Source organism: Bos javanicus, chromosome 10, assembly GCF_032452875.1.
Source record: "Bos javanicus breed banteng chromosome 10, ARS-OSU_banteng_1.0, whole genome shotgun sequence".
Lineage (NCBI taxonomy): Eukaryota > Metazoa > Chordata > Mammalia > Artiodactyla > Bovidae > Bos > Bos javanicus.
In genome coordinates, this window is record NC_083877.1 from 10467774 (window position 1) to 10483229 (window position 15456).

At 37.9% G+C, this 15456-nt stretch overlaps 1 protein-coding gene across 2 annotated transcripts in view; it reads right to left on the reverse strand.

Annotated features, from left to right (window-relative positions):
• HOMER1 (homer scaffold protein 1) overlaps window positions 1-15456 on the reverse strand; it is a 140635-nt gene that overhangs the window by 81636 nt on the left and 43543 nt on the right. For both annotated transcript variants that reach the window (XM_061430042.1, XM_061430041.1), the window contains exons 2-3: window positions 10426-10582; window positions 3366-3497 (exon numbers count right to left, since the gene is read on the reverse strand). In XM_061430042.1, the coding sequence (XP_061286026.1) occupies window positions 3366-3497; window positions 10426-10582 (289 nt within the window). The remainder of the gene's footprint in view (window positions 1-3365; window positions 3498-10425; window positions 10583-15456) is intronic.

Here is a 15456-nt window from a genome sequence, read left to right on the forward strand (position 1 = left end):
CTCTGACAAATCTCATTCAAAAACATCATGACACAACTAAGTTAGAATTTGGCGTCAGCTAGCTTTGCTACGTCCCTCCTTGGTTGTACAGATATTCTTTACTAAGACCAAGGTAGGGGACGGGGGTGGAGGTTGGGAGTGAAATCAGTAAAGATGGGCACACTGTTTATCACAGAGAAATTTAAATCACCTAAGTGTCCACTCCTAAACATCTCTGTATCTGGAGTAGGCCTTTAACTTTTACTAGGATATTAACTCTTGTATTACCTGAGGCATTTTATTTTCAGCAATACAAACAGCAACATTTATTAGTGTCACTGATTGACATTAGTAGATTTTCATTACCAACTATTCCTAAACAGAAGCAGAAAGGAAAAGCAGGTCCCCACGAAGCTCTTTAAGATTGGTAACAATTTAAAAAATTACTTTTGTGAAATGCTAACTCTTAGGAACTCAAGGTAATCTAGGAAATAAAGGTCAGGGCTACAAACAGTATCTCTTTATGTACTGGAAGTGGAAATTACTGTCCCATTGTTCTCAGAGAGAATAAGCTAAGGCTACAAAATAACCAGATTTTTCAAAAAACTGAAAACCTTTGTGCAACTTTAAACATCTATTAGAGTTGGCAATAAAAACATGAAATTACAGGTCCCTCTCAAACCTGATAAACCAGCCCCAATTTCACTTGTATCTTGGGGAAGGAAAGCTTTGGAAGGAAAGGCTCATGATATTCTGACCTACTGCAGAGAAACGGAAGAAGGTCAAAATTAAAGCTGTTATAATAACTTTCCTTCTTACCTTAAACTTGTTACCCCCCATCTATAACTTGTAGATCAGGAAACTGAATCTGCATTATTATACTTATCTAATTGAAGAGACTATCATATTACTGTTAAAAAAAATCTGAATATAGAGCTAAAAAGGTCACATTCACATTGTTGGAAATGAAATAAAAGAAAAACCATTATTAGTCTTTATGTAATTTGAACTAGTACATAAAGTTTTTCTTATACTAATTTGGCATTCCAAGGTAGTTAATGTTTAAAACTCTCCTCAACTTCACAAAGACCCAAGCTGCTGTTAATTTTTATAGACTTAGGTTTCCATGATAACAAAATACCACTTGGAAAGCACTCTGACAATCCAAGCATAGTTGAAATTTTCCTCATCCGTCAACCTTAGGAGACCACACATTTCTTTTCAGCGCTCCTGCTCTCTGCATTTTGAGAGCACCTTGTCTACAATTGCCTGCAGAGACTTCTCTGATCTCTTATAATGCTTTGTTTCATGGATGGTTTTTAGTGATAAAAACAAGCCAGAATATTTCCATGCTTGCTTCATTTATGTAAAAGATTATATACTCCTCTGGGGCCCCTACAAAGCACCAACCTTAATCTTCAAGGTAGCTTGGAAAATAAGTCATGGTTTTGTTATTTTGGGGCCAAAACATTCTGAAGAGATTGATCACAAGCTCCTGGAGCCAAGTCTGGTGAATAAACACTAGGGTTGACTCCAGGAGCTAATGGGTCGTTTCCTAATAGTCAATCCACCTTCACGATACAGTACTAGGACTCACTACCAGTCAGTGTGGTCAGAAATATACACTAACTTTAAAGAGGAAAAACAAATTCTTTAACTATAAACGCCATTCTCAGAAAAAATATCAGATAAGAGGAAACAATATGATTGACAGATTTTAATAAACTATTTCCTTATCACATTAGCTTTTGCCCATAACTTGAAAGATGTAGTTATAAAAAAGAACCAACTTAATAAAGTAAAAAATTACTCAGGTTCAAAAATCATTTCACGCAAGTTTGAGAAATTAATCCACAACCTAGTTCCTTTGTTGTCAGGAAATTCAGCAAGTGTAATATAATCATAGTTTTAATGTTTTTGCTATAGGGTTTAATAGACAATTTCAAAAGAAAAGTTCCAAAAAGGTTCTGAGTAATGGCAAAAATATTAGAATAAATGTGTAATTTCCTGAGGGGATTGTTTATGGAGGGGCAACGCTTAACTGGATGCCTATGTCCCTGCTTTGTTGAAATACTTTGAGGCTAAAACTCATACTTTTACCACAGTTCAAGAAATGTATTTGGAGAATATGGTGGGTGTAAGAGAAACGTAATTAGGCAACACTTGTTTGTCTTAATTATCTTATAGAGAATGACTTATAGTCATCAAGATGAAAGTTAAAACCGTTGTAAAACTGAGCTTACAACTCTAATTTATATTAAAGAAAAGATAACAAAAGCACGTGAAAACAACGTTCAGGAAGTTTTACAACTAAAACCAAAGGAAAGAAAGATTATTTTAACTACTGAACTATCTAATTATAACCAAGTCAATAAATATTCACAAAAGTGTAAGATTTTTTAAAAAGAACTGATTTTTAAGAATCTAAATGATTTCTATAATGAACAGTTGGGGTTTAAGTTAAGTATTAACAGTGTGCATCCAACAAAGCCTGCTTACCCTGCACTTGAGCAACTTCAGTTCCCAGGTCATCGGATCTGACGTGTACCAAAGCATACATAAAATATGGTTCAGACGTAGGGTTATTCTTTTAACTGCATACTTCAAACAGAGAAGTTGTAAACATAACCCTCTGGGTCTGGTGAGCACTAAATGTGAAGTATAAAGGTGAGCAATCATCCCCTTGATCATCTTGCTATCCTGCCATTGTTTCCTTCTTCTTATAAGCTCTTTCTTTGTGAGAGCCACAAGAACTCAAGATGCTGCTGGTATGAACACTTCATGGCTTTTTGCTTCTATGCAGGACAACTGTTTTTTCCCCAATATTTTGCCCAGGTGATGCTCTGTATTTTTTCAGCCATTCTAGCCATAGCAATTTACTTGGTTGGTTCCAAGAACTCCTCAGGGTCTCTTAGATCTTACTCTCTGTTGTATCAGAGAGCTCAGAGTTATTCTCACCCAAACAAAGCATAAAACAGAATTTATATGTCAAAAAGCTGAAATACCACTATCAGCTTGAGTTTCCACAATTCAGAAGAGTTTGGTGTTTACCTATATTGCAGAACATCAATCAAAGGTGCTGCCCACCAAGCAAAGTCCATATTAAACTGATAATTCCCACCTTTTATTTCCTATCATACCTAGTTAACCACACAAATGTCAATACAACACATGCAATCAATGGTGACTGCATTTAATGTATACAACAATGTTTCCAGTTAACAGTGGAATCTAATCTCTCACTTCTTGCTCTAAAGTCACGACAGTCATTCTGAGAATACCAAAGAAATTTCTCCTACATTTTATACTCTCCATTTTCCATTACATTTATAAGATGTCTGACCAGAAGATGTAGATTTCCACTTGGATCTTATGATTTAACTTACTTTCGAAAGATGATGCTCAGAGGAGAACCCCAGTCCATAAACAGTGTTTGCCCTGCTATCGGCCCACTGGCCAAACTTCTGAGATGTTTTAGTAAATGTCATGTTTGGAGTGATGGTGCTGTTAATTATTGCCTGAAAAATAAAATAAGTATGAGGAACCGGCCAAAAATTCGCAAATAGACAATCAAGCACAGGACTACTCAGTTAGATAAAAACTTAGGATTCCTATTGAGCCACAATGTTAAGTATATGAAGAGAGTTAGAGAAACAGTTTTTAACATTATAAGTGATAATGTGGAAATATGGTAATAATAGAACCATAAATACAATGGTACTCTTTCACAAATTTCAACACTTAACAAGCAAAATAAATGTTCCTGTAATGCAGAGAATTTTAAAGAGTTTATAATGTGGTCAGTGTCTTCTCTTTGAACATTTAGGATTACTACCTATTAATTCTAGGTGATGTTCATTGGAAGCAAGTTAGGTTTTAGCAGTTGCTTATTTAAAAGTAAAGTCTCCCTCCCCACAGCGTCTTACAAAAATGAAGACACCAAATTTTATTTGAAAACTATTTTCTAAAAATCCATCAAGAATTTTCTTAAAGCCAACTTACCTGAAATATACTGTGATACAGAAAAGATTTTCAGTCATTTACTAAGTTTTCCTCTACTCAAGAGCAAAACAAACCCTTAAGTATATACTTTGTTGATGTATAAAGTGGTATAAAATCATGTTAATGAGAATCACTATCATTTTTTATTATAATATAGTTCCTTAGAAAACTAGTATTGGGCTTCCCTGTTGGTTCAGATGGTAAAGAATCTGCCTACAATGCAGGAGATCCAGGTTTGATCCCTGGGTTGGAAGATTCCCTAGAGAAGAGAATAGCAACCCACTCCAGTGTTGTTGCCTGGAGAGCACAGAGGAGTCTGGCAGGCTAGAAAATTAGCATTATTTTATTAAATATTAACTTTGCTGATCACTTTAATGAATTTCAACTGTCCTTTACCACATTAACTTAAGTTCATTCAGTCCTTCTGCCAGTACTTCTAAAGGGTAGAATCAGTTTTAGTTAAGAAGTCTAGTGCACTGGAATGACCCAGAGGGATGGTATGGGGCGGGAGGAGGGAGGAGGGTTCAGGATGGGGAACACATGTATACCTGTGGCGGATTCATTTTGATATTTGGCAAAACTAATACAATTATGTAAAGTTTAAAAATAAAATAAAATTTAAAAAAAAGTCTAATGACTTTGTAATTGAGATTGAGATTACAAAGTGATCTCAGTAATAATAAAACAGATATGTTATCAAATCCATAAGCAGTTACTTGGTGCACTATAAAATTCTGAATAAAAATGAAGCATTTTCAGGACATAGCTAAATCTGTATACCACATGAACAGTAAAAATGTAAATATTTATTCACTATGAGGTATTGATGAAGTTATAATGAGTGCCTGACACCTGTCCTACTAAAGTAGACAGTAAGAGTGTAGTGCCTTGCTTTCTCTCAGACAGTAGTCATGTTGTCTTTTGCTACATGAAAGCCCTTCTTCTCAATAAGCATTTTTACCTCTGACAAAATTTATATACTAATATATTGCCTTACCGTAACTTTGGTTCAAAAGCTGTTTTTCCTAGCATGTCATTCTAGATCCTATAAAATGTAGCTAACAATTGCTCTAACATGTGGCCTTAGTCACTCAGTCATGTCTGACTCTTTGCGATCCCATGGACTGTAGCCCCCCAGGCTCCTCTGTCCATGTGATTCTCCAGGCCAGAACACTGAAGTGGGTTGCCGTTCCCTTCTGCAGGGGATATTCCCAACCCAGGGATGGAACCCAGGTCTCTTGCATTGTAAGCGGATTCTTTATTGTCTGAGCCACTTGGTCACAAAGGGCATAATGTACAGGGCTGTCATCAAATGAAAGATTAAGTGGGAAAGAATATACTAATAGTAAGGAATTGTTTGAATATGCAACTTTTTGTGTGTGTACTACTAAATGTCTAGCACAATTCTAGGAACTTAAGATACAACAATGAGAAGCAACATGATTATGCATTACATTCTAGAGCAAGAAGACTTGGCTGGTGAACAAACAAACCAGTAGCTGAGCAATGAGATTTCAGAGAGTAGTAAGTGCTGAGAAGACCACAGACCAGGATGGGATAAAGCCCGAGAGACAGGAAGACCAAGGCTAATTTGGTGGTCCCTGAGGGTTCACCGAGGGGGGTACTTGTCAACTGAGATCTGAGGGTTTCCAAGGATACACACAGGTATCTTGCAGCTGATCCTAATAACTCTCACACAGTGAGGCAACCACAGGATTTATAAAGCATGTAAGGGACGTGACCCGTGTGCTGCTGATTTGTTGTTTAGTCGCTAAGTCTAAACTCTTCTTTGACCCCATGGACTGTAGCCCTCCAGGCTCCTCTGTCCATGGGATTCTTCAGGCAAGAATACTGGAGTGGGTTGCCAGTTCCTTTTCCAGGGGATCTTCCCGACCCAGGGATCGAACCTGCATCTTCTGCATTGGCAGGAGGGTTCTTTATACTGCTGCTGCTGGTTACTGACCTATTTTTTGCTATTTCAAATTAACTTCTTTCTGCTTTTATGTTTAAGAGCTCCATTTTAATTTGCTTTCTGAATCTTTGCTTGTCTGCATATGACTTGTTTTGGGATTCTTTAATCAGTGAAGAAAATTCTAAAATAATAGATGATTCTGCATTTAAAATAATTTATTAGAGTTCTTAGAATAGAATACCATTGTAAATCCACTTTTTAAAAATTTAGTTTTTTAAAATTAATACCTATGTCTCTCAATCCCATAGTTCTTTTTTTCAAGGAAGAGTAGTAGAAATGCTGGGTCGCCACTGACATATAGTGCCCTGATCCTGGCCCCCGGCCATGCCGATGTCGGCAGCAGGATTAGAAAATCTTTGAGCAAACTTCACATGCACAGTAAAGGCCCTACGTGAGAAACCAAGGGACGTTTTCTAATCAGGAGCACCTAAAAGTTTTCCCAGCTCACTGTGCTGAGCAGAAACAGAAGCGAGGGTACAAAGAAGAAACTCGTTCATTTGGCTACATCAAATCAACTACCAGTGCTTAACCGAAAAGCTACTTCTATGGGGAACTGTAGTAATTCAACTGAGCTCAGTTCAGTTCAGTCACTCAGTCGTGTCCGACTCTTTGCGAACCCATGGACTGCAGCACTCCAGGCCTCCCCGTCCATCACCAACTCCTGGCGATTACTCAGACTCATGTCCATTGAGTCGGTGATGCCATCCAACCATCTCATCCTCTGCTGTCCCCTTCTCCTTCCACCTCCAATATTTCCCAACATCAGGGTCTTTTCAAACGAGTCAGTTCTTCACATCAGGTGGCCAAAGTATTGGAGTTTCAGCTTCAGCAGTAGTCCTTCCAATGAATATTCAGGACTGATTTCCTTTAGGATGGACTGATTGTATCTCCTTGCAGTCCAAAGGACTCTGAAGAGCCTTCTCCAACACCACAGTTCAAAACCATCAATTCTTCGGCGATCAGCTTTCTTTATAGTCCAACTCTCACATCCATACATGACTACTGGAAAAACCATAGCTTTGACTGGACGGACCTTGGTAGGCAACGTAATGTCTCTGCTTTTTAATAAGCTGCCTAGGTTCGTCATAGCTTTTTGTCCAAAGAGCAGGCATCTTTTAATTTCATGGCTGCAGTTACCATCTGCAGTGATTTTGGAGCCCCCCAAAATAAAGTCTGTCACTGTTTCCATTGCTTCCCCATCTGTTTGCCATGAAGTGATGGGACCAGATGCCGTGATCTTAGTTTTCTGAATGTTGAGTTTTAAGCCAACTTTTTCATTCTCCTCTTTCATCCAGAGGTTCTTTAGTTCTTCTTTGTTTTCTGCCCTAAGGGTGGTGTCATCTGCATATCTGAGGTTATTGATATTTCTCCCAGCAATCTTGATTCCAGCTTGTGCTTCATCCAGCCTGGCATTTCACATGATGTACTCTGCATATAAGTTAAATAAGCAGGGTGACAATATACAACCTTGATGTACTCCTTCCCCAATTTGCAACTAGTCTGTTGTTCCATGTCCAGTTCTAACTGTTGCTTCCAGATTGCTGAGGAGGCAGGTCAGGTGGTCTGGTATTCCCATCTCTTGAAGAATTTTCCACAGTTTGTGGTGATCCACACAGTCAAAGGCTTTGGCATAGTCAATAAAGCAGAAGTAGATGTTTTTCTGGAACTCTCTTGCTTTTTGGATGATCCAACAGATGTTGGCAATTTGATCTCTGGTTCCTCTGCCTTTTCTAAATCCAGCTTGAACATCTGGAAGTTCATGGTTCATGTACTGTTGAAGTCTGGCTTGGAGAATTTTGAGCGTTACTTTGCTAGCGTGTGATATGAGTGCAATTGTGCGGTAGTTTGAGCATTCTTTGGCATTGCCTTTCTTTGGGATTGGAATGAAAACTGACCTTTTCCAGTCCTGTGGGCACTGCTGAGTTTTCCAAATTTGCTGGCATCTTGAGTGCAGCACTTTCACAGCATCATCTTTTAGGATTTGAAATAGCTCCACTGGAATTCCATCACCTCCATTAGCTTTGTTCGTAGTGATGCTTCCTAAGGCCCACTTGACTTCGCATTCCAGGATGTCTGGCTCTAGATGAGTGATCACACCATCGTGATTATCTGGGTCGTGAAGATCTTTTTTGTATAGGTCTTTTGTGTATTCTTGCCACCTCTTAATATCTTCTGCTTCTGTTAGGTCCGTACCATTTCTGTCCTTTATTGTGCCCATCTCTGCATGAAATGTTCCCTTGGTATTTCTAATTTTCTTGGAGAGATCTCTAGTCTTTCTCATTCTATTGTTTTGTTAATAGCATCAGTTTAAAAAATAACTAGATAATGGAAAATGTGATAGAAAACATAACTCTGGTATATCAGGTAGATTTTGTTAAATGAAACAAACCAAAAAAAAAAAACCAAACTTTTTCACTGAGTTATATAAGAGCCTCATAATTACAAGCTGCAAAGTACATTCAAAAATGGAAATGACAGAAGCAATAGTTCATACTGCTTCAGAAAGAAAAACACATGAGGATTATTTAATCACAATGGACTTGGGCCTACTATACTTTTATATACCATTTAACTGCCCTCTCTAATAACCACATCTCATCTGTTATTTGGGCTGAGAGACAAATATGAGTTACACAGAACTGAAGGTTCAAGTCAGGGAAAAGAAATGCTTTAACATTCTAGGGTCTGAGATTATAATAATTAACATCTGTTAATTTCACTAAAGTTACAAAATGTTGCAAAATTATTCATTAAAGAAAACTTCACAGAAATTAATTGCTGCTATTTCCCAAGTCCTATAAATCCTGAGTAAAAATGAAAAGAGGACCAATTATTAAAATAAATACATGTTAGTTACTTACGTACAAGACAAAGTGCAAACAGCCCCTGAGGTCCTATAACCCAGTTAAGGAGATAAGGGATGAGCACACAGACAAAACAGACTGAAAAGTTGAGCATTAAATTAAACTATCTTTTATTCCCTCAAACCACTATACAGTATGTAATTAAAAGCCTAATAATACTAATAGTAACAATAGCAGTGTTTGTATAGTGATTACCATATATACGTTAAGTGTCTTTGCCTAAATTAATTTGTTTAATCTTCACAATAATCCTATGGTATAATGATGTAGTTTTTTATATTAATTCTTTTCTTACAGATGAGAAAACTGAGACATGAAGATGCTAAATACCTTGTTCTAGGTCATGTGGTTAGGAAGTATTAAAGTAAATATTCAAACCAGATGTTCCTGCTCCAGATTCTGTGGTCTTAACTCTACACTGCACTGCAAAAATTTCCTAGGAATGGAAAGGTCTTATGACATCAGGAAAGCTTGAAGGAGAAGAGACTCATGGCATTAAGAAAGCTTGAATGAGAAGGATGGAGGCCTCATCTTTTTACAGACTATATCCAGGAATTAGTGTCTGGTATTTATCTACGTGTATTATTCAAAATTCACTGAGGAAAAAATGGAATTTCTCCCTTTTTGAAGGGTATACTATCCATCAGGCACTGAGCTACCCAGGCGCTTTGCAGATACTAACTCAATCCTTACAACCACTACTGCGGTGAAAACAATGAAACTGAGAGAAGTTAACACACAATTTGCCCCAAATCAAAAACTTAGTAGATGGTAGATTTGAGATATAAACCTAGGCAGTCCATGCTCTTAAACATTTTACTATCTGCCTCTCCTAAAAAATAAAAAGAGGTCTTCTCCCTTCATTTCTCTTCTGAATAATGGATGTTGACTTTATTGTTGAATACTGAATTTAATATAGAAAGACTTCCTATGATTGAGGAATTTTGAACTGCTATTAGATTATAGAAGTATATCTAAAAAGAAGTCTAGTTCCTCATTAGATTACATGCTCAAGAGTAGAAACTGTATCTATTCCAAGCACTTAGCACAGTGTCCAACAGAACAGATATGCAATGAGTACTTACCAAATATACTGAAATCAAATTTGTAGAATATTTTAGCGTGTAACTCAATATATGCCTGCATGCATGCATGAGTGCTCAGTCGTGTCTGACTCTTTGTGACCCCAGGGACTGTAGCCCACCAGGCTCCTCTGTCTATGGGATTCAGCAAGTATATTGGAGAAGATTGCCATTTCCTCCTCCAGGGGATTTTCCTGACCAAGGAGGGATCAAACCCATGTTGCCTGTGTCTCTTATACTGCGGGTGGATTCTTTACCACTGAGCCATGGGGGGAGCCCTCAACTCAATATATATATATATCAGGTGGTTAATCGAAGTAATTTAGTAGATGAAAAAGTTGCTACCCTAAAAGTTGCTACCCTACTGATCGATTTTGTTTTTTAAAAGGTAGGTTTTAAAAACTGAAATGAAAATGTTTTATTTTACTGTAGATAAAAATCTTCTGAATAAAACTAAAGTGAATACTGTATAGTGAATACTGTATAAAGCAAAACAGCAAGGTTATTTAAAGTAAATGGAACTTACCTTTGAGCCGTCTAAACTGATTATCCTATACACGTTTCTTGTGCTGTCATAGAAATAAGACACAGTAACTGCATGCTTGCTGGTGGGCACCCAGTTCTTCTTTGTGTTTGGGTCGATCTGGAAGACATGAGCTCGAGTGCTGAAGATGGGTTGTTCCCTGCAGGGGAGAAAACAAAATGACGGGCTGAAAGCAGCCAATTTGATTCCACTGGACAAGAGAACATGAAAACTGTGAGGGTGATTTGTCTTAACCAAAAACTCCCACATCCTTGAAGATATAAGAAACTTTCCTTTAGATCTGAATACTCTGGAAGTGTGCAACCATACGCTTCTTTAAAACAATTACAGTCAATCCTTATTGTTTGAAGATTCTGTATCCAAGATTTTGCCTACTCCATAAAGTGCATCTGTTACCATAAACTCCTTACTTGGGGCAGTTTCTTGGTCTTTGCCAGTGACCTCACATGCTCCACCTGAGGCTGATCAAGGCACTACTCAGCCTTCTTGTTTCAGCTCTCATACTATAAACAAGTATCCTTCTTGCAACTTATTCGGCACCCTGGAGTCCGCATCTCTGTGCTTTCTTTTGGTACTTACACTGTTTCAAACGGCCCCCAAGCACAGTGCCGAGTGCTGTCTGTTCTTAGGTACAAGCAGACTGTGATGTGCCTCATGGAGAAAAAATGTTACATAAGCTTTGTTCAGGCATGAGTGCTTTTGGCCAAGGGTTAATGGTAATGAATCAATGATATATATTAAATAGGATGTCTTTAAATAGAAACATAATCAAAGAAGGCTATTGATTGGCTGATGAAAATGTGACCTGAGCCTCACAGGAGCCTAACCCTGTGTCTCCCTCAGGACGATGGTTCAATATCACTAATTCAGTGTTTGTGGTGTCTTTGTAGAACAAAACCATTACAAATAGAACTGACGATGTGCTATTAAAATACAAGTATCTTATATGTGGCTGTCACTAAGCTAAAAGTTTTTACCATTTAAAATTACCTAATTCTGGGGAGGAATTTACTGGGAAAGTTTACACTCAATATAATCTCTACTACATTGAAAAATACAAGGAAAACAAACTAATCCATCATCACAGAATCTTTTACCTAGATCAAGTAAGGCCTTAAATAGAGGTTTCTATAATTACAATTTCAAGAACCAAAACTATTCAAAAATATATATTCAAAATATGATCATTACAGATTTCTTTTACAGTCTGAAAAAAACAAGCATAAAAAAAATCTGCACATAATAGAACCATTATAAAGCAAAAATTTCCAAGTTCTCAGTAAAAATTCTCTTGTAACAAGCATTGACCAAAATCTGGGGGGAGTCCAATTGTTTCTGTCACTTACATAACACTTTTCTTTCCTAAAGCAGCTTAAGGTCCTAAGGAGAATTTTAACTGGTACTATGTAAAGTTAAAATTAAGTATGTTTAAATTTTTCATTTTAAAGAATTAAAAAAAAATTCCAATTTTAAATTTAAAGACACGAAAAGAGAGTATCGAAAACAGTGAAATTAGAAAACAGGCAAGGCAAATTTTGGTCTTTGGCAAAATGACTTCAGATTAGTAATAATGGGCTGGGTGCTACATATGCCTCCTGTGATTTACTTTAGCCCTCAGACAGCTGTTATGAAAGGGAGGTACTTTTCCTGTATGTAACCAGGCTCTTCCCAGTTTTATTTCTGGAAACCTCTATAACAACTGTTCTTATGAAAGAATCACTTCTGAAAGGAAGTGAGTGATACATTTTATGCCTCTCCCTAAAAAAATGAAGCAGGAAGTCATCACTTCTGGCTTAACTGCCATTATACACAGGTTCACTCGAGAAATAATTATGAATGATCTGGCAACACACTACACCAGTTGAAGTCTTCCAAACTAGGAGTAGGTCTTACTCACTCCCTTTCCCATCCTCAAAATCTCTGACTTTCACAGCGAGGCTGATGCTACATTTGGGTTGTCGTCCAGAAGTCCTGCAACCTCTGATTCTCTTTTCTCATCTTGTAATTAAAGTTTAGAGAGTGCTACTAGTTTTGATTCATAGAGAAATTCATTCACACAGAATTCTATTTATTAAGACACATAAAGAAGGGAAATAGGCCACTTGTTCTTATTGACTTGATAGTTCTTTTTTTCATTTGACAGGGGGTAAATTTCTAGATAGTGTAGGCTGATATAAGCATGTTTTCTAATACATATGTTTTCCAAAAAAGTAAAACTGTTAAGACAATGATATTGCTTTTGCAAGCCTTATATGACTAATCATCAAATCCTTGTTCAATGGAAATGCAGTTTGAGTCCAACAAATACTTTCACACTATATTAATTCACACAGTGTAATTAATCTGCACAATTATTCCACTCAATTTAATCCCATTCCGAATAAAAGTCTTTAGGGTAAACTAGCTATTTTTACAAGCAAATGACATCTGACATCAACTAAACACACTGCTTTCTTCAATTCTTCTCTGATTTCTTAAAAAGATTTCTGTGATCAAAAGCCTAGCCATCATCATCTGGATGATAAAGACTAGGAAAATAAGTTTACAGCTGATAAACAGTGAAGAGAATTTCAAGAAGTAATGAGGGTGATACCACATGTATCAGGGCACACAAATAGGTGATACACACTTTTACTGAATATCTACTACATGCATAAAACAGAGAGAGAGAGAGAGATGGTCTTTGCCTTTGACATGTTCAACCTGGTGTGGGAAGACAGATACGTTAAACAAATAAAATACTCTTCAGCATGATAGAGACTCTGAAAGTAAGTGGGTAAGGGCTACTATGGAGAAGCTGATGCCTAAGAAGAGCCTGAAACCATGGCACAGTATCTCAGCATGTGTAGCATGAACCTCAGTGAGTGTGAGTAACTTTGAAGAATGAGGCTAGAGATAGAGAAGTCAGTTCATGAGGGTACCTGCTGGGAACTACTGAGACATGTAAATAGGGAACAGCTTTGCATTTTAGAACAGTAAATTCAGTAGCACTGAAGACAGTGGGTTGGCAGAAGCAGAAGATATTAAGAAGAGTGGCAAGAATACATAGAAGAACTATACAAAAAAGAGCTTCATGACCCAGATAATCACAATGGTGTGATCACTCACCTAGAGCCAGACATCCTGGAATGTGAAGTCAAGTGGGCCTTAGGAAGCATCACTACAAACAAAACTAGTGGAGGTGATGGAATTCCAGTTGAGCTATTTCAAATCCTAAAAGATGATGCTGTGAAAGTGCTGCACTCAAGATGCCAGCAAATTTGGAAAACTCAGCAGTGGCCACAGGACTGGAAAAGGTCAGTTTTCATTCCAATCCCTAAGAAAGGCAATGCCAAAGAATGCTCAAACTACCGCACAATTGCACTCATATCACACGCTAGCAAAGTAACGCTCAAAATTCCCCAAGCCAGGCTTCAACAGTACGTGAACCATGAATTTCCAGATGTTCAAGCTGGATTTATAAAAGGCAAAGGAACCAGAGATCAAGTTTTCGACATCTGTTGGATTATCCAAAAAGCAAGAGAGTTCCAGAAAAACATCTACTTCTGCTTTATTGACTATGCCAAAGCCTTTGACTGTGTGGATCACCACAAACTGTGGAAAATTCTTCAAGAGATGGGAATACCAGACCACCTGACCTGCCTCCTCAGAAATCTGCATGTAGGTCAAGAAGCAACAGTTAGAACTGGACATGGAACAACAGACTGGTTGCAAATCGGGAAAGGAATGCATCAAAGTTGTATATTGTCACCCTGCTTATTTAACTTATATGCAGAGTACATCACGTGAAATGCCAGCCTGGATGAAGCACAAGCTGGAATCAAGATTGCTGGGAGAAATATCAATAACCTCAGATATGCAGATGACACCACCCTTATGGTAGAAAGCGAAGAAGAACTAAAGAGCCTCTTGATGAAAGAGGAGAGTGAAAAAGTTGGCTTAAAACTCAACATTCAGAAAACTAAGATCACGGCATCTGGTCCCATCACTTCATGGCAAACAGATGGGGAAGCAATGGAAACAGTGACAGACTTTATTTTGGGGGGCTCCAAAATCACTGCAGATGGTGACTGCAGCCATGAAATTAAAAGATGCCTGCTCCTTGGACAAAAAGCTATGACGAACCTAGACAGCTTATTAAAAAGCAGAGACATTACGTTGCCTACCAAGGTCCGTCCAGTCAAAGCTATGGCTTTTCCAGGATTCATGTATGGATGTGAGAGTTGGACTATAAAGAAAGCTGATCGCCGAAGAATTGATGGTTTTGAACTGTGGTGTTGGAGAAGGCTCTTGAGGGTCCTTCGGACTGCAAGGAGATTCAACCAGTCCATCCTAAAGGAAATCAGTCCTGAATATTCATTGGAAGGACTACTGCTGAAGCTGAAACTCCAATACTTTGGCCACCTGATGTGAAGAACTGACTCATTTGAAAAGACGCTGATGTTGGGAAAGACTGAGGGCAGGAGAACGGGATGACAGAGGATGAGATGGTTGGATGGCATCACCGACTCAATGGACATGAGTCTGAGTAATCGCCAGGAGTTGGTGATGGACAGGGAGGCCTGGAGTGCTGCAGTCCATGAGTTTGCAAAGAGTTGGACAGGACTGAGCGACTGAACTGAACTGAACATTGGACATAGGGATGCTAGTCAGAACCTTACAAAGGATCCCAAGTATTAAAAATAAATATAAAAAGGATAGGAGGTTAGGGAGTGGAATTAAGAAATGAAAAGGGATTAAAGATAAGTTAAGAAAGCAGAAACAGTATGATTAAGTAACAGTTTGGATATAGGGCAGTGGTTCATCAAACTGGAGTGAGCTGTCTCTCAGGGGACATTTCTCAAAGTCTGGAGACATTTTGTACAGTCATAGCTGAGGAAGACTGCTACTGGCTTCTAATGGGAAGAAGCCAGGGATGTTGCTAAATATTTATAATGCACAGGACAGCACCCTACAACAAAAAACTATCCATCCAAAAATGTCAAGGTTAAGAAATTGTCTCCTGGGTTTCTG